The sequence below is a fragment of the Chionomys nivalis genome, chromosome 20 (genome assembly GCF_950005125.1).
Source record: "Chionomys nivalis chromosome 20, mChiNiv1.1, whole genome shotgun sequence".
Lineage (NCBI taxonomy): Eukaryota > Metazoa > Chordata > Mammalia > Rodentia > Cricetidae > Chionomys > Chionomys nivalis.
In genome coordinates, this window is record NC_080105.1 from 44,785,565 (window position 1) to 44,808,535 (window position 22,971).

The 22,971-nt window shown below is 39.6% G+C and overlaps 1 protein-coding gene across 5 annotated transcripts in view; it reads left to right on the forward strand.

Moving 5' to 3' along the window:
* The window catches only part of Unc5d (unc-5 netrin receptor D), a 522,183-nt gene extending 513,256 nt beyond the window's left edge, over positions 1-8,927 (forward strand). For all 5 annotated transcript variants that reach the window (XM_057752764.1, XM_057752765.1, XM_057752766.1 and 2 more), the window contains one exon: positions 2,908-8,927. In XM_057752764.1, coding sequence (XP_057608747.1) covers positions 2,908-3,112 — 205 coding nt within the window. In that variant the 3' untranslated portion in view covers positions 3,113-8,927. The remainder of the gene's footprint in view (positions 1-2,907) is intronic.
* Positions 8,928-22,971: the final 14,044 nt, after the last annotated feature.

The following is a 22,971-nucleotide window of genomic DNA, read 5'->3' on the forward strand; positions in this document are numbered from 1 at the left end:
ACAAGCTTGAGAATTTTTCACAATTTAGTTGTTAAGCTTTTATCTTGAAGTGCCAGAGATCCCTAAACATGTGAACAAGTAAATGTGGTAGAGTTCTGCAGCCAGATAGTCTAGCTTGGGGCTCAGCAACTTTGGACATCTTGATACTTTTTTTTCAAAGGAAACACAAAGCAGGAAGTTCAGTCTAAGTTTCTTCTCAGCTTTAGACAATCTAATTACATCATGAGAGTTCCGGACAGAAGCAGCAAAATGGCTGCAGCGCAAATCTGGCCCTTTTCCTGTCTGTCACAAGCTCAGAGTAGTTGTTTCATTTTTAAATGTATCAAGGGGGAGAGTGCCACAAGAGTGGTGTTGTAAGAAAGGTGGGATGGACACGAGAATCAAATTTCAGCTTCACGCTGTACCTTGTGGGATCACGTTCTCTGTTGCCGCTCTCACAGTGCCCTGGTAGAATGTGGCCGACTCAGAGAGCCCATCCGAGAACCACAAAGCCGAACTGTTTGCTATCTAGCCTTTGAGGTTTGTGAACATCTGAAATACACCATGGTCTATCATTAGGATCTTTATGAGCTCAGTCACAGGACAAAAGTCTAATATTATTTAATAGAAAATGCAAAACAGAAGCATTCTGTAGTAAAACAGAACAGCTCTTTCAGGTGTATTTTGTGTGTAGGAAGAGGAATCCTGGGAAGCCAGTCCAGGGCTAGGCTAGACCTCTACCACTGAGCCACAGCCCAGCCTGCAGTTTTTGCCTTTTTAAAAAGAGTGGAGATCACGAAGACCTTTTATTCCTTCCAAAAGCTGTTAACTGATATGGCAAAGCATGACCACACCAGCTAGCCTGAGTCTACTGAAGTCTGACCTCAGGGTGCCCTATTTTCCCACTATCCTTTCTAGTTCTGTATTGCCTGAGACTTAGGAAAGGGGATAGGTATAGTAAGATCCAGAAACTTCTAGAAACATCACCCCCAAAACATGAGAAGTTGTCAATGTTCAAATCCAAGGTTTTAGATAACAGGAACCAGAAGCCCTCCAGGATTTGCTGTTTGCAGGTTTTGCTGTTTCTGTTAGCATGGAAGGGGTGCATGGGGCAGGTGAATGTGAGGGAAGGTAGGGCCGGGCAGGCAGAAGAAGATGAGAAAATAATGAAAGAAACTAGAGACTAGTGTCAATATTCCTAAACTGGCCTTCTCCCCTTCTTGGTTAAAAAAATTGTTTGGTCAATGGTATATCTAATAACCTTGGTACTTACGCTGTTTGACAGCTAGCTGACTGTAAATGTGCATGTGTGTGTCATGTAAGTAGTCAGATATAGTTGAAAGCTCCTCTGCTCTCGTTCAATGCTATTTACAGGATTCCACTTTGTGATCGTCCGCTGGGAAGACTGGCAGAAAGGGCAACTATCTTCAAAATAGGAACAGCTCTTTAAAATCTTTTCAAAACACTAAATTTTCATCAGGCACGACATTTCTGTCCTTACTGTAAAAGTCCCCATGAAAAACAGTGACCTTTAATCCTTTGTGTTGTCTTAGTCCTCATCAGAGCAAAGTTATTGTCCAAAAGGTTGAGGTTCGCTTTTTTCTCTTTCACTGAGGATGCTGTATCACCTAGAAAAGACATCTAAGAATCAATTACTCAGTTAATGTCAGCTAATGGATGTTGGATAAATACCTGTCATAGTATTATGATAAATGCTATGGCAGATTCAGGAAATGATTCAATATGATCTTTAGCTTTCAGCGTTTTGTAGTCAAGAAAGAAGACAGTAGGAGTGAAAGGGAAGTGTGTGTGTGTGTGTGTGTATGTGTGTGTGTGATGATGATCTACATAGCTTCAATGAGGTCAGACCAGATAGGCATGAAAACAAATTTTTTTCTGACTTGATAGCTAGAATGCAGGCATGCAGCATATGTTCCGAGTTTAGACACTGAGTTCCAAGTCCATTGCTATATGATAGAAATTCTGAGGGGCTAAGATAAAAATGATGTCTGTCCTCGAAATAGAAGGGAGAAACTGCTGATTTTTACCAAAGGAAGAAACAACAAAGGGAAGTGTCAAAATCGAACTTCCTAATGTAAGGAATTAGAAAAAGAATCATAAATACTGGTGCTTATAGCTACTAATTCCAAGGCATTCAGATGAGAATTGATGCACTGCGCTTGAAGTGGTAGATAGATTTGTAATTGCAACAATGCCTAAGGCTATAATAAACCCTATAAATAGTTTAATTAGCCAAGAAAATGGGAGGTACACATTTAGCACCAAAGAACACGGGGGTCAAAAATTAAAGACAAAACCTTGGTAGCCCTTATATTTGCAGAGGAGGTAGGGAGTCAAATATTTGAAAAGGGAGGGGGGTGATGATTTACCTTATCATATAAACCAATGTAAAGGAACACTTCAAGAGAACAATTAGGAGGGAATCATACATACATGTTCATACATGCAGCTTAAGAAAAGGAAGGACCAAGGCAAGACTCAAAAGAGAAAGCCACTGGGATCATTCCGAAGCATAGCTGTAGTTGAGTGTTGGTATACAAACCGGACTGCCTCGGGCCTATGTTTCTGGAACTTTCTACCACTATTTTATTGCTGTCTTTTAAATTTCATTTTAGAGACTAGTGAGATGGCTTAGCAGTTAGGGGCACTTAGTCGCTGCTGCAGATGACTTTGGTTTGGTTCCCAGCACCTGGTTGGCTACACCCAACTGCCTGTAACTACAGTTCCGGGAGTTCAGACGTCCTCTTCTGGCTTATTAGGGTGCCCGTGTGCTTGTGGTACATAAATGAAAGTGGCACACACATATCAATATAAATAAACAAACCTTGAGAGTTCCTTTTAATTCCTTTACAGCGATTCCTTGTTTCATCATTCCCACTTATTCACCTTTTGTTTAATTTTATCTAGGAATTTGTCGTATTTTGCTACACAAAGTAGCCCCTCTGCTGTCATTTTGAACCTCTGGGAAGCTCGTCACCAGCAGGATGGGGATCTTGACTCACTCGCCTGTGCCCTTGAAGAGATTGGGAGGACACACACGAAACTGTCAAACATCACAGAGTCCCAGCTCGAGGAAGCTGACTTCAACTACAGCAGGCAAAATGGACTCTAATCTGTTTCCTCTCTTGAGGCAGCACTAGTGATAGCCAGCTTCAGGGCAAGTGGCTTCAACTGGGGAAGAAGAGGCAGATTTGGGGCATTAATGCAGCCTTTATTGAGAGTCAGTGAAAAAATCCCTGGTTGACGAAAATGAATTTGATAATAGGTAAAACGTGTTAATAACGGGGGGACATAAAAGAAGAGAATACTCCTCTGGGTCTACACACGGGTAAACATTTGATATCCTCCTCAGATTTGGACTGCTGAGGGGAGAGGTGAAGGTAACTGTAGATCAGAGTAGTTATGAAAAAGTAGAAACAGTACAATAAAGCTGGAAGGCAGAGAGTAAGTGCATGCTTCAAAACAGGTTTGGAATGACTTGCCCCCCAGGACCACCTGATTCTGAAACCTGATTTTCAGTTTCCAACCAACTAGCACCTAGGATGTTGGAAATCACGGGGAGACTAGCTTTCAGAAGCAAATCCAGTTGGCCAACCTATTACTATGATGTCACCAGTGTTGGGGGAGAGCATTTAGAATTTAGAATCTGAGTACATCACACCAGCACTTATTATATGAGTCACTTGATTGAGACAAGATCGAAAAGCGAGATAGACCTCAAACTAGTTCTTGGTACCTCACCTTCATCCCCCCACCCCGAAACAAAACTCATTTCTTTTCCCATCCTAACAGATTGCAGTACAGAGATAGTAAAGAACATGATTATACACTTCAACTCAACAGAGCAGGACTACCCAAACTACCCAAATCTCAGTGTGCTGTTAGAACACCGTCCACTCTGTGGAATGGAGACAGAGATGCTAGCCCAGGTCTAGGAAAATATATAGACTACAGATGTCACAGGCTTTGAGTAAGCTCTGATTCTAGGAGATGGGTAGAGCCCATCTGCTCCCATTCTAGGATATTGGACAACCCATGTTGTCCAATATTTTTTTCCTATAAGAAATGTGTTTTACTGTGCTTTTCCATCCAGATTCTGGAACTCTTCTGAACTTTTACTATGCCATCACAGTATGTCTTGATGGAACTTTAGGACATGACATCCTGCTGTCACCGTTTGGAAACCTACCTGATAGCCTTTCTGAGTAGGATCTGAGTAAATGCACCCAAGAAACAGAATACTCTATGACATCGTCCTAAGAGCCACATGCATCATTCAGAGAGGCTTTGTGCTCTGACTGCCTGGCCTTCCTGTGTATACATTCTCCTTAGCACTGGTCACTCACGGCTCTCATCTTACGACTTTTATGAATATAAAGCAGTGACATTGTAGGGAATTGGAATCTATGGGTTATTGTGAGCTGCATCATATGCTTTGCTACACATTTATGTCTGATTACATCATTTTGACCCCTACCCTGAGAGACTAGCAATGAACCGATATGTTCATCTTGTGGCGGATCCTTTCGGTAACTGTCCACAATGAGGACATCACAACTCAGACACCTACATTAAATCCCAGGCAGCTACATAGCTACTTTGAGGCTGGCTACATTTGAAAAGCGATGTTCAGAAATAGGAGAAATGAGACTTCTTGGTAACGAGGATATGATTATGCTTTTGTTTTTAGGGGTCATTTGTTTGAAAACAAATGTTTGCAATCTCTTTCCAAGTGCAAAAGACCTAAAGACAGGTTGAAGTTATAATCCCATGGTCAAAGCATTGAAGAACTCTTCAATGTGTTAGCCATTTTATCTAACTAATATGTGATATATCTGGCCACCTATATTACATAGAAGACTTTGCCATATGCAAATAATAAAAGACCCATGATGCTTTGCTCAGGAACCAAAGGTTTATTTTAGTGAACAAACAAATCATCTTAGAACTGTCAAATCTACACAGAATCCCATATCTGGAACAGGAGAACACCTTTTTCCTAGTATTCTCAACTTATTTATTCATCCTTATGAAGAAGAAAGAGAAAGAGCATAATAAAAATATAAAACTGCTGGGCATCACTATAAGTTTTTTGATGATGACCCACAAACCAGAAAGGTGATAAGTGGCAGGACCAGATGCAGATTGGAATCTGCATCCCCTGTTAGGTGATAAACTCTTTGCAACACATTCTAGAGAGATCTTACACTAATATCCATTTGGAAGATTTTTGCTTTAAATTTTCTACCCTATCATCTTCTCTTCTTTCCCTCCCAATTGGCCTTATAATTGTTTATCTGTTGTGTGAGCCTACACATGCTCTTTGTAGATTTTTAAAACTTTTTATAGTAGTGTAAACAGATAAAACTTGTGAGCAACCTTCCTGGCATCTATGTAGGTTATTTTAAGGTGAGGTAACACGAACAACAGAAACATCGATCCTCAAGTGTCTGCAGTTCCCCCATTGACTTCAGGTTTTGTATTTTTTTTTCTGACCTGTGTTTATAAGTGCCCTTGAGCATAGTATTCCGTGCAGTGATAAGGGGGATGTTAACACGAGGCATCTCATATCCCAGTCCATGGTTCTGTGCAATTCACCTTGACTTTTTGTGTTTCCTTCTTCACATCTCTCTTATTTCTGCTAGGATGCTACACAGGATTTTGAAATAAATGTTAACTTCTTCAGCCTTTGCATGTCAGGGTTTCTGTAATATTTTACAGTGAAATTGCAAAGAGAACCCTGGTCTGTTTACAGACCAAGGGATTTTTGTGTGCTGGGGGAGGGTTTGCAGGTCACACAGTCCTTAGCTCACACTTGGAAGTGTGGTGTTTCACTGTGACCACAAGCTTTTCCATTATCGTCACCTGCCCCGACACAAATGGCCCTCTTGGAAGAAGCTTACTCATCACTCCAGGCACTGAATTTCAAAGTGTCACCGTCCTAGTACAAGATGAAGCAAAAACTAAAAGTGGCCTTAAATACTTGGTAGGTTATGTAAAATTTTTGCAAAGCTATCCTACTTAATGCCAAATTTCTTAGTGCTCAGAGACTTTAAGTCTAATAGTTATACTTCAAACTTGAGTTAAAATTAGGCCACCAAAATGGTGTGATTCACAGTTTTGCCAGACTACAGCATCGTAAAGTTAATTTATGGTCCTTACAACATCACATATATAGTCTTAGCATTTTACATTAACATCCTTTAAGCTGAAAGGAAGCTTGTTCCATGGATTTAAATGCAAACTTCACTTACCAGTGCAGCAGACTCTTAAAACTCAAATGGACTCCCACAAAAATGTTATTGGCCTTTTTGTAGGTGACGAAAAGGAATTGATACAGCTCTCTTTAAAGAGAGGAACTTTTCTCTTATTTTTTCTTACTTTTATCTCAAACTGTTGTGGTCCTGGTAGTTTTTCTTTCATTTAGCTGGGAGAAGGACTATTAAGTCAAATCACACAGTGTTCTCTTTGGAGTAAAATATCTGGATTTATTGCTGTAGTTTTTCCTCAAGGAAACCTCCAAATATTAAACATGAGAAGCAAAGGAAGAAAATTAACATGGCGTGAATGTTTTTATACACTCTCACCAAATTTACCTGTGAAATTCAGAGTGTTAACAACAAAATCTTTGGGATATGCTTCTGTTTATTATTATTATTATTTGCTTTTTTGTTTCCTTGTTTTGTTTTCCTTTCAGATGTTTTGAATTTCTTGGTCTAGCCTCTGTAAGTGTATTGAATGACAGAGCTATCAGACATGCTAAAGGCAACACTCTCTGAGGTCTTCATTCCAGCAGAATTGAGGAAGGAGCTGAGAAACGTGCCTCTCTGGCCCACTGCGCGGCCCATGTTCATTCTGTCTCTCATGAAGCATTGCAAAGTCTGAACCCTTAGTAACTCCCATTGCCTGGACTCCAGGTGACAGCCACAGCACCTGGGAGAGCAAAAGTGTGGGTTTGCCAATGGTGACAACATTTTATTAGCCCTGTGGTGTCCGTTGTCATAGCACCGTATTTGAACACTGATGCTTTTTGCCAACAGTTGAATGGCCATCATTTCCGTAGTTACCACTGTTCTGTCCGCATAGTTTTCCTGAACTACAAGCAGAAACGTATTTTGTCAAACGTCACAAAAGTGAAACTGTTACTAATCTTAGACGTGTTGCATATTTTTGTGTTTTTGTTTTCTTTTCCAAACTCTTTCAAAAGCTGAGGTGACAAAGCTGTTTGGCTGTATTGACAGCATGTGGTGTCTTTTGCAGAAGCAACTCTAGGAGAGCCAGTGTCTACCGTGGACTCTTCACATCCCCACTTCAGGGTCACCAACCAAGCTGCAATGGCGATTTGTAGACTGTCATTATTTCCTGCCAATGAAAGGGGATGACGCTAGGCCTGGCTATTAGTCACTAGTGTGTAGTACTGTGATCTGCAGTAGGAAGTTTATCTCGCATAGAATAATTGTGGTTTTTGAAGCAGCTACTCATTGCTTTTTCCTTTTGCTGTGAAGATCATGGATTTGGAGTGTCCTCATGAAGTGGGCCCAAGACAGTAACATTTCAACTTCATGTCTTTGAATCTACCATGTATCTGAATCCAAAGATTAACAAAAAGGCAGTATGCATCTGACCTAGGCCTAAGCTTAAAATTCTCCCTGCCCTGACCAGTATTAAGTTCAACAGGAATTGTATCTTTTTTCCACAAAGTTATACCTTAGTTTCCATTATATATAAGTGAATTTGGTAATGTCTTTCTTTACCTAACTGGGTATATGTGTTAAATACTTTCACAGAAGGCATGGATATAATGAATATGCCCTTTGTCTCAAATTTGGCTAACTCTTTAAAAAAAATCCACATAATTCAAGTACGATTCACACCCAAATTCCAGTATTGAAAAAATTCTTCAATAACCTTAAAATCTAATGGGTGGTGATCTAATTGGGGTTCTGATGAAAGCATAATATTTAAGGAGACTACGTAAGCCGAATGTCATGCCACGAGACCCCTTTCCTGAAACCCAGGCATTATGCTCAAATGTGGAAGCAGCAATTTCAATCTTCTTTCACTAGCAAGCATGGGGAGTGGTAAGAGGGAGAGTCATCAGGATGAATCCCTCAGGACCTCCTGGGAGAAAAGCTGAGCATGGAAACCCCCATGAGGTCTCTCACAGATGCTGCCTGCTCCCAGAGAAAACTTCTCAATAAAGGGGAAAATACCCAAGCGTCAGTATTCCCCTGTCAAGAAAACAGCTGTCTCCTTCTCTATACTGGATGAACAAAATTTCCATTCTTCATAATTAGGTCTGTTTGATACATACACTCCAATAAATCCTGACCTAGAAGTATTGGAAACACAGGCAGCTAGAGGAATGCTGGCTCATTTGCCTAGCCTAGCCCAAACTTGGAAACGTGAGCGATATTTCCCCCTTCTTCTGTATGGAAGAATTTAAGCATATTTCATTTTGTACTTTTTATTTTGGGAAGGTACATGGGGGTATTCTTTCAAATGATTCATTTAAAAAAAAACTCATACCACCCTCAACAATTATTTGGTATGTTCAAAGCCCAAAACTATGAAATAATATTTGAAACGGAACACTAACTCGGACATGAAGCTGAAGGAGAGAGTAAACCAGAGGAAAGGGTCTAAGGAAAGCATGGCCTTGGCTTCATACCACACTTTTTGTGCCTTGTATTATCAGTGTAAATTCTGAATGTTGTACAGTCGATACTTGGATGGACTCCTTAGAGAAGGGTGCACCGGCTTCTTTTTCAGCAATGTACATATCTATAAATATATATACATATATATTTGGTAATGCCAAACAGCTATGTTATATTGTACTGAACAAAATGGCCCGTTTGGATGTTTTATGTAGAGTTTGCAAAAAAAAAAAAAAATGGATGGTTATCGACTTTTCAAGATAAATGTGCAGGCATAAATTGCTGCTTATCAGTTATTTATGAATAAAGAGTCTTTTATTGACATTTTAGGATATGTTCCGTGAGTGGGACTTTGAAATCTCCGTGAAGACACAGTCATATCCTAGCAAGTGTTGGGATGCTCTCCTTAAGGGCAGTTGTCAAATCATCAAAACTTGGTAAAACTCCCTTCTCCCTTCTCCCTTCTCCCTTCTCCCTTCTCCCTCTGGCCTCAGAAAATAGTATGAGCCATTTGAACCAAATACATTATCTTCTAAGAATCAAAGGCCACCTAAATACACACTTGCACAGCTATGGTTGTGCACACACACACACACCTTTCTTGGGGATGTAGGTTTAGATACTCCAAGGTAATCATAGCCACACAGTAGCAAAAATGCCTTTTTCACATTCCTCAAATGTAATACTTTTATACACTGTATAACACGCTCTACAAGTTGAAGAAATGGCTCCAAGCTGAAGTACTTGCTCTTGTTCCAGAGGACCCGAAATTCTGTTCCCAGCATCTACTATAGGTGACTCACAACCATCTGTAACTCCAGCTCTAGGGAACCCAGCCCCCTGTCCTGGCTTGCATGGGTACCCTCATGCATGTGCACATACAGACACCCATACATAAATACACAGATTTTTTTTAAATCTTCAAAATATATATAGAACACTTTCTGCTTGCCATGGTAAAATAGTAAGAATATGTAGAATATTTGTGGAAAGGTAGTAGGGAGATATGTAATATTAGGCATTCCAACACATTTGACTGCCTGATTCTCTCTTCAGTAATATTTAGAATATGGAAAATTACCTAGGCATTTAAAAATGAGAGTTTAGAGAATTGATCTGAGCTGAAATAATACGGTCAACTTAGAAATATTTTCTAGATTTATTTAAAGTAATTGGTGAGCCGGGCGGTGGTGGCGCACGCCTTTAATCCCAGCACTCGGGAGGCAGAGACAGGCGGATCTCTGTGAGTTCGAGACCAGCCTGGTCTACAAGAGCTAGTTCCAGGACAGGCTCCAAAACCACAGAGAAACCCTGTCTCAAAAAACCAAAAAAAAAAAAAAAAAATAAAAAAAAAATAAAGTAATTGGTGAGTATCTAAAAGAAGATATAAAAAATGATTTAAACCAGTAGTTTCACCAAAGCTATTAACACACACACACACACACACACACACCAGGAAAAAACAACTATAGCAAAACAATGTTTTCATATAAATCTGATAGTTTCTGCTGTCCCACTAGTTAAATTTTGGAAGCTACGATGTACAAAGAACCACCTTGTCTACTTCCTAATGTGTATGGTGAATCTTGGAAATAGAAACCTACACCTAGCCTTTTTGGACCATGTAGTTCTTCCCCCTACATCACCTGAGGGGAATATTGATTTTTACACTGTGTCTGTAAGTGACTCTAAGTTTCTTTCTGATCACTGTGAGACTTGGGTGGAGCTATAACGCTGATTTTAAATATTTAAGCTACAAGAAGAAGGGGAGGTGATTTCAGCTAACTCAAAATTGGGTGAGTCAGTGATAAAAAAAAAAAAGCAAAACTAAGCCAAATTCTCAGTATTTTCTGGACAGTTAAAAGAAAGCAATCTAACCTGAGTTAGCCAAACAAATTAGAACTAGAAGAACGGTGTGAGTGACACAGGGATCCAGAGAAGATGAATCCCCACCAGGTTAAACCTACAATAAAGTATTCAAAAGAATGAATTAGAATCTTTGCATAAAATTTGTCCAGTTAGCAGCCAGGGATGTTGGCACATACTTCTAATTCCCAGCACTTGGAAAACTGAAGCAGGAAGGTTGCCCACAACTTCAGAGCCAACTTGGACTTTGTCAAAGAAAATAAAAAAAGGAGGGGGGGGGTGATGAAAAGGAAAAGGGAAGAAAAAACGAAAAATGTGTGTGCGTGTATTGTGTGAAACAATTTTAATTTTGAATGGATTCAGTTAGTATGGACTTTGACTATAGAGCCAATACATGTGAAGATTTGATTATGATAAAAGCTTACCCATTCACTCAAATGAATATACAATTTACAGCCTGTGGCATTGGTAATAAGCAGGATACTTGACATCTCTGCTTCAGGGAGAGGAGCAGTCATTATAGAATTTTTCAGCCTTCACAATTTGATAAGTGGAAGAAAAGTGACAGATAAAGCTCCGAGCCCTACACGCCGTTTACAGAGGAGGAAGGGGTGTTCACCTCCATCTTACTTTAGACACACTTTAAAGAAGAAGCTGAAAGAGTCTGAAACTAGACAGGTTTGGACAGTAATTGAGTCTACCATTCTCAGTATATGTGACCTTGGCCGCTGAATCTGCCATTCTCTGGATCCATGACATTCGACAAGAAATTCCTAGCTTTCAACAAGGGATAGTTCTATTAAGTTCATTGCGTGTGAAGTAATTGATTGAGGCTGACAAGTAAGGCCTGTGTTGATGACTTGGTTGGTAAAATGCTTGCCTTGCAAGCCTGAGAACCTGAGTTCAATTTCCAGGTGCCACAGAGAAAGCTGTGTAGTACATTTCTTATCCCAGTTGATGGCTGAGAAGTCATATCCACGGTCCTACCACGTGTACCTGGACTTACCCAAACATGCAGTCAGGCGTGGAAATCTGGGTTGCTGTCCTTGTCTAGTTCAGACTGTGGAAACATACATCATGTAGCCATAGAATAGATGGAGGTGAATGTAGAGAGGTCACTGGGGAGACAAATACATATTCAAAGCATTTCTATCACCCAGACAAATTTGAACATTTAAAACACAGCATTCTTGCATATATTCAGTACCCTGCCAATGAGCTGATGGCTTTGTGGTTTTCAGGTAACTGAAGACCCCAAAATTGAATTTGTGTATAAATCCAACAATGAGCTGACTGAGCACCATCACCTTCCAGACTTCTCCACTGTACGTAGGGCATCCATAGAAGATGCCCTTGAAGGTTATTGAATGATATTGATTCAACCTCTATGGACTCACTGACTCTCAAGTCAGAGATTACATAGCATCAAAAAGTAAACTCCACAAAACTGGTGAGTGCAGAATATTGAGGGAGAAAAACACTGTAGGTTGCATGAAGAAAAGTTACAGAAGTTATCTACGTAAGTTACCATTGAACTAAGATTTAGATGTAGTTTATTACTACAGTTTTGTCTGTAATATTGTATAGCAAATCTCGTTATTTGTAGCTGGAAATAACCACCATTTATTATTTTGTGCATTTTTGGATCTTTTAGATCTGAGCCAAGTGCACCAAGTCTTTTGAAACTCATGCATTTCTGCAATGGCCTCGCAAAATCAGAATACACACATGGCAGGAAAGTAGAATCTGCCCCTTGGTGTGAATGGCTATAAAATCAAATCACAACCAATAAAACAGTGACAGGAAGTGTCGTCAGATTTGTGTCATAGCTTCTATTTCTCCATCGGAAAGAATTTGTCAGACAAAACCAAGGAGGAACAGCAATCGAACAGAAAACAGGGCTGACAAACATATTAATAAGAATTTCATACAAGAGAGACAACCATAGTTTTTGTGCCTCTAATTCTTAACAACCTACCACGTTTCTTACAGTAGCATGTTCCAAACATCAGTGTTGTGTCAGTAGGAGGTGATTCTGTGCATTGTTATTGGGGAAAAGCCCACTGACAGAGGCCTTTTCCTGGTGACTCCTCTTTTAGTACAATAAATAGTTGAGTCAGTTTATTCCACATGCTTGGTCTTTCACATGAATTTATTTAGATTTTCCTGTGATCACATGAAGCCTCCACTTTTATCTGAACTAGTTTACACACAGGGAAACTAAGAAAAATGAAGATTTGCTAACATACTCCTCCAAGGCCACTAGTTTCCACACTCTTTGAATATTTATCAGCTACCACCTACTTAATGAGCACAAAATGACATGTCAAAGTTTAATTCTGAGATTTTAGTGTTTGCTAAAGAGACACAAACAATAAACTATGTCTTCCCTCCTGAATTAATTTATCCAGGTTACCATCAGTTTCTGTTCCCTCATCTAGTTCCTTTTGTTCTTCGCATGTCACAGAGAACTCGATGCATCTGAACATATGTGCCCATATCAACATTTTTAGCATTTTAGTTCTGACCTGTAAATGCTTGATTGCTTTTCTTTATGTCTTATTGGAATTTATTCTTAGAACCGACCAGGAGTTATCAATACTTCGTTAAACTTCACAAAGACTATTTTAAAAACAAAAAATCTGGAGGCATCTTTAAGAGCAATTAAATAACTTGTGCCAAATGATCCTGCTCTTTCTGGACTTGAAGCAGAATCCAATGTGTCCTTTCTTTCCTGGGAATGTTGGAAATCCAGCCGAAAATGCAATGCTTCAAAGGCAAATGGGGTGTTTTGGTTTTGGGTCTCCGAGACCTCATTTGAGTTGTGGTTTCCCCATCTGCAAAATCAGCATCATCAATTTCCTGGGACAAGAACTGAGTTGGAAAAGTACTTTTTATTCTAGCAAGAGCTATTTTAACTTACAGTAAAATTAAAATACTACATTGGCTGTTGATGCATGAATAAGAAGTCAGAATTTAGTTATTTTCAACCAGCTTTCAAGAAATATACATACGGCTGGAGAGATGGCTCAGTGGTTAAGAGCACTGGCTGCTCTTCCTGAGGTCCTGAGTTCAATTTCCAGCACCCACAAGGTGGCTCCCAACTGTCTGTAATGAGATCTGGTGCCCCCTTCTGACAAGCAGGCATATATGCATGCAGAACAATGTATACCAATAAATAAATCTTTAAACTTCTAAGCAAACCACTTGCTCCTTCATCTCCTTCTATCCCACAGTTAAATGACTTTGCTAAAATGCACAGGACTAGAAACCATTTCTTCTCCCAACATCATTAATCTAAAATTCCAAATACTTTGGGAAAGAATATCAATATGCATATGTTCTTAGCAATGTCATAAGTAAAATTATACAAAACTCCAAATCAGTGGCATATTTATCATCACTGAAAACTATGCAAGCTCTTGTGTCTATTCATAGCTCTCAGGGACCTCTGCAGTATTTCCTCTTACTGTCCTTTAAAACCTAAGCAAACAAGGAAACTCATTTCGCCATGTAATTGTATCTTCGGTTTTTTTAATGCTTTGCCCTACCTTTAAGTTTATTTTAAAATATTATTTATGTACACAATAAATATTAAAGGGTAGCAATGGAAATACAGCAGTGAACTAAACATCCTAGTTTTGCAAGTATTTCTTTTTTATAAATAAATAAAGAATAAGTAAGTGAAATACAGGGTAAGGGAGAAATGGCCTAGGAGGGAAAATCAAACTTCCCAAGTGTGACTCCAATGTTATCTAAAAAACAGGCGTACCAGGCAAGGTCTCACTAAGAAGCTTTTGACTAAATAGATAAACAGGGTAAGAAAGTAATCGTAAGAAGAGGATGCAGAGCAGAGGAAAAGACCTCTGCAAGGCCTTGAGATGGCCATAAGCTGGAAATACTCAAGGAATCATTGTGAAATCGGTGCTGATGGAGCGATGTTACTGAGAGTAGAAGATGGGCTAGGAGAAGAGGCGGAGAAAAGAGTCTGTGTGCTTTTCCATGGCTCTGGCTTATGCTGTGTGATGTGGGCAGACACTGCTGGAATTGGAATGACATTAGCAGGGTGGCTTATGCGCATGCTAAGTGAGGGAAAGATGTTTCGAATGAGGCACTAGACTATTGGGAATGACAGGGACAGTAATTAGATGTGAATCATCTGTATACTCTGCATGGCAGGGCCGACAGAACTTTCCGATGAAATGGATGAAAGGGAGAGTAAGCACTAAGGTTGGCTCTGAGGCTTTGGTATAAGCAAATGAAAATGCAGAGGTGACAGTTTTACGGTAGAATTTGGCAAATGGATAGTTGCAGAAAGGTGAGAACGACGAGTTTGGTTTCTTGTTCAGTTCAAAATAGACATCTAATAGGAACCTTGAAGGTCACAGCTTGATACGTGAGTGTGGAGAACAAAGAACAAAAGATGGCATTAAAAGCATGGTAGGTACCATGTTGGTAGCAGTCCCTTGGGTGCTTGAAAATCATGACCATCACCTGATTAGAAGAAACCTGAAGAGACTGGGAAGAGTGGCCACTCGATTGAGACAATTATGAGGATGGTGGAAGCCAAGCAAAAGAGGACAGATGAGAAAGAAAGGCATGAAGAGTTCCAACAGGTGAGGCTAAAACAGTCATCTCTGAGCATTCCTGATGGGCCTCAAGCTCAGCAGTGTTGAGTCCTTAAGTTTCTTAAAATTATTAAAGATCAGCCAGGCGATGGTGGCGCATGCCTTTAATCCCAGCACTCGGGAGGCAGAGGCAGGCGGATCTCTGTGAGTTCGAGACCAGCCTGGTCTACAGAGCTAGTTCCAGGACAGGCTCCAAAGCCACAGAGAAACCCTGTCTCGAAAAACCAAAAAAAATAAAAAATAAAAATAAAAATAAAAAAATAAATAAATAAAAATTATTAAAGATCAGGTTAAAAGGAGTACCGTACTAGAAAGCATATTTAAATTTTAATCAAGATTAAATAAGGGAATAAAAGGAAAACTACATCCAGTCCATTCTTTTAAAGGGTTTATTGTATGAGGAAGACAGATTTGTTGGGTTCATTTTCATTCCTTTGGGACGGCATTCAGAAATTAAGAGTAAAATGCCTGATACTAAAATTATGTAGGTACTGCTTGTAAACACAAAGGATTTCAGAATTCCTCAGTCCTACGGACACATTGTTGAGAGGAGCTGTCCTGATATCTGAAGGGACTTCAACAACTTCCCTAAACTATATCCTCTATATGCTGGCGTCTACTAACTGTAGTATTTGAAAACACCCCTAGACATTCCTAAATATCCTTTAGAGAAATAAATTGCCTGCTGGTGAGAGCCACTGATTTATAAGTTGATGATGGGAAATAGCTTGTGTGGAATCAAAACCAAGTCACTACAGAATCAAAATTCAAAGGTAGAAGGAAGGATTAAAGAGACATCTATATGTACATCAAAATTTCCAAATATTAAAAAATAAATACATGCCTGGGGATATAACTAACTCTCAGAACCCACAATTTTAAGAAAGCCACCATAGTTACATGAAATTGTAACCCCAGTGCTGGAGAGCAAGAGACCGATGGATGGATGAGAGCCACTGACGCTCAGTGGCCAACTAGTGAAGCCTACGTGTGACAAAACTGTGTCTCACTAAACAAGGTGACAGCTCTGTATGGAAAAACACCCACGGTTCCCCACATCCATCTGCAAGCCCAGAGACACATGTACACACACACACAATTAAATAAAAGAGCAATGTGTTGACTAGAATGATGGGGAAACAGAAACTCCCTGTGAATAAGGAGAACCAAGGTATCAGCAGATGGCTGCATCTGGAACAGGTGGTGGGCAGATTCCCTCAAAATAGAAGCATTAGGGATGAAAAGTATTAGGGTTCAAAAACGGATGGATAGTCTGGAAGTAGCAACAAGAAGGGAGAACTCGTACCCCATCTCCAGGGACAGGAAAAAAAAAATACAACCAGAGGAAATCACAGCTACTTAAACGAGGAAGAGATTAAGGAAAAGAGAGAGCGATTCAGAAAACAGCAGCAAGAAGGAAACCCCAATCAATACGATTGAACATATACAGCATTTAAAGCATTTTGCTGATCTTTGAGGCACCACAGGAGAGCTTCTCAGGTGTCATGGATGGGAGATGGGCACCCTTACAGACTTCTATGAAGGTTATCATCCCGGAGGTAAGGAGGGACTGGAAACAGAGACAGCCTCTGGTGATTGGCTTCAGGTGAGAAAGAAGACAAAATAGAAAGCACAATAAATTAATCAGGGAAGTGCTTGAGTAAAAATTCATTAAGTTTATCCACTATTCACACACCTAAACATTTGTCTGTGCCATGCGTGGAATCATTCTTCAAGGCCATGGGGTATAGAAAATAATATGCTTAGGAACAATAACTAAAATGGAGCAGTGCAGAACTTAGCGATTACAAATCTAGTTGTCAGCAGCACCTAAAACATACCTTCCTAGGTAATACTATCTTTTTTTCAAAAAGATAACAGCAGGTATGATAATACATACTAATAACCAAAGCCCTGAGAGGCTGAAGCAGGAAAGTCACAAATTTGATCCAAGCCTGGGTTTCATACAAAAAACGTACATCAGAAAGTCACATCAAAGCAAATTCGAACAAAGCATTGCCTTGATGGTTTTCATTAGTAATATACATAAAGCAGAAAACCTTCCTAACTCCAAAGTCTAAATTGGAAGGTTTCTGACAGGCAAATTGCAAAAAGAGTTTAGCTTATGGAGCTCTCAAAACTGTAGAGGTCTACTGGTAACAGAAAATACATTTGGCCCAGAAATGTTAACCTCTTCTCCAGACTCCTTTCTGCCTTAACCAGGAAGTGAATGCCTAGAGAGAATGCATATTCTTGCATCTAATAATTTTGTAGTGAAAATATTGCTACAGTTTTTACATTTATTTATTATCCTCCCTCCTTCTCTCTCTCTCTCTCTCTCTCTCTCTCTCGCTCTCGCTCTCGCTCTCGCTCTCTCGCTCTCTTGCTCTTGCTCTCTCTGTGAGTGTGTGTGTTTAGGATGTGTGAGTAAGGACATGCTGTGCCTATACCACAGTGTGTGTCATGTGAAAGTCAAAGGACAATCTTCAACCTTGTTGAGATTGGGTCCCTTGTTTCTGTCACTTCTCAGTATCTCCAGAATCACTGACCTTCACAGTGACCTCCAGCTGATTCCCTTGCCTCTTCTAGTCACCTTGCAGATGACCTCATCTAGCCTTTTCTCTGGGAACCCAGGGATCAAGCTTAGGCTGTCAGACTTTTCTCTGCTGAACCATCCTCCCAGTACACACCTCCCCCTTTTGTATTTTTTAAAGAAAATATTTCAGAGAGTTAAGAATATAACTTACGTGCAAATACGTAACAGACCGACCATCAACACTTTTATTTGTCTTTTCTAGAAGTTGAGGAGATGTTAAAATTCATTCAGAGAAAAATCTGTAAACTAGATCATGTGTGTGAGAACACATACATACAGATATATTCACTTGAGACCTCTGCAATGGCTTTGTGATTACAGAAAGCAACATGTATTCTACAGGCTAACAATAGACATAAAATTAGTTAAAAATATTTAGGGCAATGCTAATCTACCTGGTAATATTTCATAAAGTCATACAAATGTAATATTTCGGTCTGTTTTTTAAAAGTGGAAATCAGTTACCTCTAGTAAAAACTTCATTTGCATTGCTGTGGACTGGAATTATTCTGAATTTCTTCTAAGTTTCTATAGCTTAACTTCTATTGCACAACAGTGTAACCAAGGTCAATAGAGGTCAGTCAATGGAGCACAGACACACAGGGTGAGATAAGATCAAAAGGAAAGCTGGACACACCTGTTACTACTTTGGCAAGTTGCCTGGCGCTGCCTTTGCTCACGTTCAGTTACTTTTTCTTGATGGTAAAGCGCCTTAGAAATCCGCTGGAATCCTCCGCTTTGGCATCATATCTCAACACTCCAAGATACTTCTATACTGTTTTTCATTTACATTCCCCCGAGCAGTTTTTCCTTCCCCTTTTGTTATCTGTGACTCCCTGGTGGTGAAAACTACAAAGTAAAGATAGAAGTCACATGGTCTCTTTTACACCCTTCATCCTTGTCTCTACATCAATTCTTGTCAATCCTGAAGTTATAAGAGGATTGCTTTACGCAGCTGTGGTGCAGTGGTTAACCTGTAGAAGGAAAAAAACCCTTCAAATTCCAATGTGGGAGGCTTCATCCATCACTGACAAGTACCAGTTCCCCTATTTCCCTTTCTTTTCTATTTTTCCCACTTTTGGTATAATTAGACTCAGGAAGGCTTGATATTTGTCTTCAAATATTTGAAAGTCTGTCACATGGAAGACAAATTAGACCACTCCTGTCTTGTTCCCTGTGGTAGATATAGAAACTGTAGGAAGACATTTTCTCCTTTACAAGGGAGTATAGTTTTCATAAAAATTACCAAAATTGGCATAAGCTTTTAGGGAAGCTTAAGGGCTTTTGGAAACGTTTATCTATGATCTCTCTCTCTCTCTCTCCATATATATATATATATATATATATATATATACACATATGTGTGTGTATGTATATATACATATATATGTGTATGTATATGTATATGGTCAGAATTTCTTTTGACCTTTTATTTTCAGTTTCTGATATCCTTCTCTCCTGAATGTGCATCAGAGTTCTCCTCTCCTTTGAGACTAAGATTCTTAGTTCCTCACACTTAATGGGTCTTCATCACTCAGTCTAGGGTTGAGTGAAGTGGTTTAGAAAAGATAAGAAAGAGATTGGGTTTAGTGAGCTAAAACTCAGTTGAAACTGCACTGTGATGCCCAACAAAGAGCCCATGACCACCCGCTGACCAGCAAGCATGGTTGTGTGGCAATAAAATGTTATTATGGTAAAAGAAAATTGAGTTTACTATGATTTTATAAAAATTATTACTTGACACACACACACACACACACACACACACACACACATCCCGCTGCTGAAAATGGAAGTGCTATCCTTAGCTTGTGAGCCTTCCAAGAGACAAAATCTGGCCCAAGGATACTGGTTCTCTAATACCAACCCTAGTCTCTCATTACAGACCCTAAGGAGGAATGACTTGTCGAGATCTCATAATAAGAAGATTCACTGAAATCGTGCAGGAGATCAGCAGGCTCGGTGTCTACACAAATTGAGAAGGAAGATGACTTAATCAAGTGTCTCAGGTCTTTGCGATTTTATTTCAATGAGAAAAACAATATGCCACTGTTGCTGCCTTTCTCTTTCTTTCTTTCTTTCTTTCTTTCTTTCTTTCTTTCTTTCTTTCTTTCTTTCTTTCTTTCTTCCTTCCTTCCTTCCTTCCTTCCTTCCTTTCTTCCTTCCTTCCTGTCTTTTTTTCTTTCTTTCCTTCTTTTCCTCTCTCTCTCTGTCTCTCTTTCCCTCCTCTCCCTCCCTTCCTTCCTGAAGCTGCCCAGACTTGTTTTAAATGCCTGAACTCAAATGATCCATCAGTCCCTGTTCCCCAGAAGCAGGGAATGCATGTGGCCAAGATTGTACTTAGCCATTGGGCAGTTTTAGACAATCATTTCGGGGGTCTGGTAGTACATTCCAATGGTAGAACGTTTGCTTAGCATGTGTGATGTCTTGGGCTCAATCTCAACCGATACAAAAATGAAAGTAAAGAGGTTTGATTGAACATCTGAACAAAATGGTGGAAGTTAGGGTCATTCACACACTCAAGAGAGAAGGATGCAGAAGTCCACGTGTTAGTACGGCTGGTAGCAGTTTCACCATTGTTAGAGAGAAGTTCCCTGGGATAAATTCTGTTCTGCACATTCTGCCTCCCAATAAAGTTTGACTGCTCAGTCACTACGTTATTGCCTTGTAAAACCAGAGCATCCGCTTCGATTATTATCCATTTCGGGCTTAAAGTACAATAGATTACAATAAAGACTCTCTTTATAAGATATGTTTAAAGATTATCTCCCAGTCCGTTTGGTAGCACTTATGTTAATACCATCAAGGCAGCTCCCTAAAAGGCAGTAATAGAAAATTCTGCTGCACTGACAAAATCTCCCCAAAAGGAGGTTCCAGCAACAGCTGTTCACTTTGTAGGAACGGGTAGAAAGAGGAGTTCTCAGGTACTTGTCTGCGCCTTTCCCCACTTGTTTGAGCATGTGAGGCCTTATCCATCACTGACATGTGCAAGTCCCTTCCTTCCCTCCCTAGACTAATTTTTTTCAATCTTCAATATAATTAGACTCATGGGGACTAGGTATTTGTCTTCAAATATTTGAAAGTCTGTCATAAAGAAGAGGGATTAGACTTGTTCTGTCTGGTCCCAAGTGCTAGCTCGAACTAGGGCCAATTTTGCAAAAATCGACAGGGAGGTTTTTTTATTCCTCCTTTTATTTTAAGCATAATTTTCACAGAGCTGTCCAAAACTGGGACAGACATTCTTAGAATTCCAAGTCACTGGAGATGGTCAGGCAGAAGGCAGATGACTGTGTGGAGAGGATTCTGCAAATAAAATTCAAACATCCTAAGAGAGTTCAACCACTAATTCTATGGCCTAAGAGAGTTCAACCATTAATTCTATGGCTCTGAAAGCTGTTGAACCATTGGCCGTTGTGTGACATAATAATCATCATGGTTCTATTATTTGATGATCTGCTATTGTCAAGAGCTAACTGTGGCCCGTGTGTATATCTAAACTAACCCTCACAACACATTAAGTCTGTACTGCTAATATATACGTAGTGTAACTGATTGATAACAAATTCTGAGAAACTAACCTGCTAAATTGCAGTCACAAAGCCAGTAAAGAAAAGAGTGTGGACACAAACCCTTAAAATTGTTGCTTCCCTGTGGAGGTGTAATATAATGAACTTTTAAGAACTCACTGGTATTCATCAGTGACTTTTAAACAAAAGTAGATAAAAGCAACGAATATGGAATAGGCACAGAATGCCTTACAGCAGTAAGGCTGAATCCATCAGCACGTAAATTCTTATAAAGTGTGATGAGCAAAGCAGGGTTTCAGGAACTCCTGCCCAGTGTGTCACTGCTTATGGAGAATCCCAGTAATCCACAATGAAATCATATACTTAGGGTTGCATGCATGTGCAGTAAAAAATAAGCACAACTGTTATCATATATAATAACACAATAAGAAAAATTGCCTTTGAGGATTAACATGAACTAAGCTGAACTTGAAAGAGGCCTCACCTATATTTTATGATATTTTAAAATTTAAAAATAAGGTAACTGGGGAAAGGAAAGAATGGGCAGAGGGGAGTTGGAGAAGGGAACAAATGAGAACAAAGTATAATGACACACATGCATGAAATTGCTATGATAAAACCCGTTACTTCATAAGAAAATAAACAGAAAATCATAAGTTATAAAGAGGAGCCTGGGGATACAGGTCAGTAGGGAGAGTCTTCACTTAACCTTCAAGAAGCACCAAGTTTTGTTCTTCAGTAGCACATAATCCTACACCTATAATCTCACTATTCAGGAAGTAGAGGCAGAAGGATCAGAATTTCTAGGTCATCCTTAGATACTTGTTGATTGCAAGGTCAAAGTGGACTTCATAAGATCCTGTCTCAAAGGAAAAATACAATTAGAGAGGAAAAGACAGAGATGGCTAAAATAGTCAAAGCAGTAGAGTATACAATTTTACTGTATGTTTTCTTGATATCTGAAATAGTTTCTTTAAATATTTATTATATAATTAAGACAAAAATAAAGCAGGAGATCTCTGTGCCAGTTTAAATACATCTTCAACTTTGTAGCTCCTGATCCCAAAGTTAGCAAAAGGACAAACAGACACTTAGCCTACAGAGATAGGAGCAGGGAAAATGGAATAGAATGGGAAGAAGTGTCCAGCAGAGAGGACACTGCCCTGGACCTGAAGGGTAGGCAACACACTTCATGGTTGCTGGTGCCCTTCAGGAGGGGTAAGCCTGCATTAGAGAATCTTACTTAAATCAACAATAAGAGAGGGAGTCTAGGTACGGTTTCACAAAGGATTGTGTTTCATGCTCAGACCCCATGAGGATGATAACGGATGTCTACAGTAATGAGACTGTTCCGACCCCTCTTCTGCTGGTCTCCTGCAGTCTTATGGAAATCCATTGTGAGAAAATGGAAAAGCCCAAGGGAAATATCTTCCAGTGGTGATGTTTTGATTCTTTATGGGGGAAAAAAAAAGCAAAGATAATCTGAGCTTCCACATGAGGATTCCTGTTGGCAAGCTGGGTCCATCAAGGCCTTGGCGGTTGTGTTTTGTTCTGTTTTCTAATCACTCATCTTCAAATAGAAAGTCCATGGTAACCATATATTTGAGGAAAGCCTCAATTATGAAAAGATACCCGAATTCCAAAAGGGCGAGTAAGAGAGAGCAAAGAGGTAAAAATCACATGAGAAGAAGAGA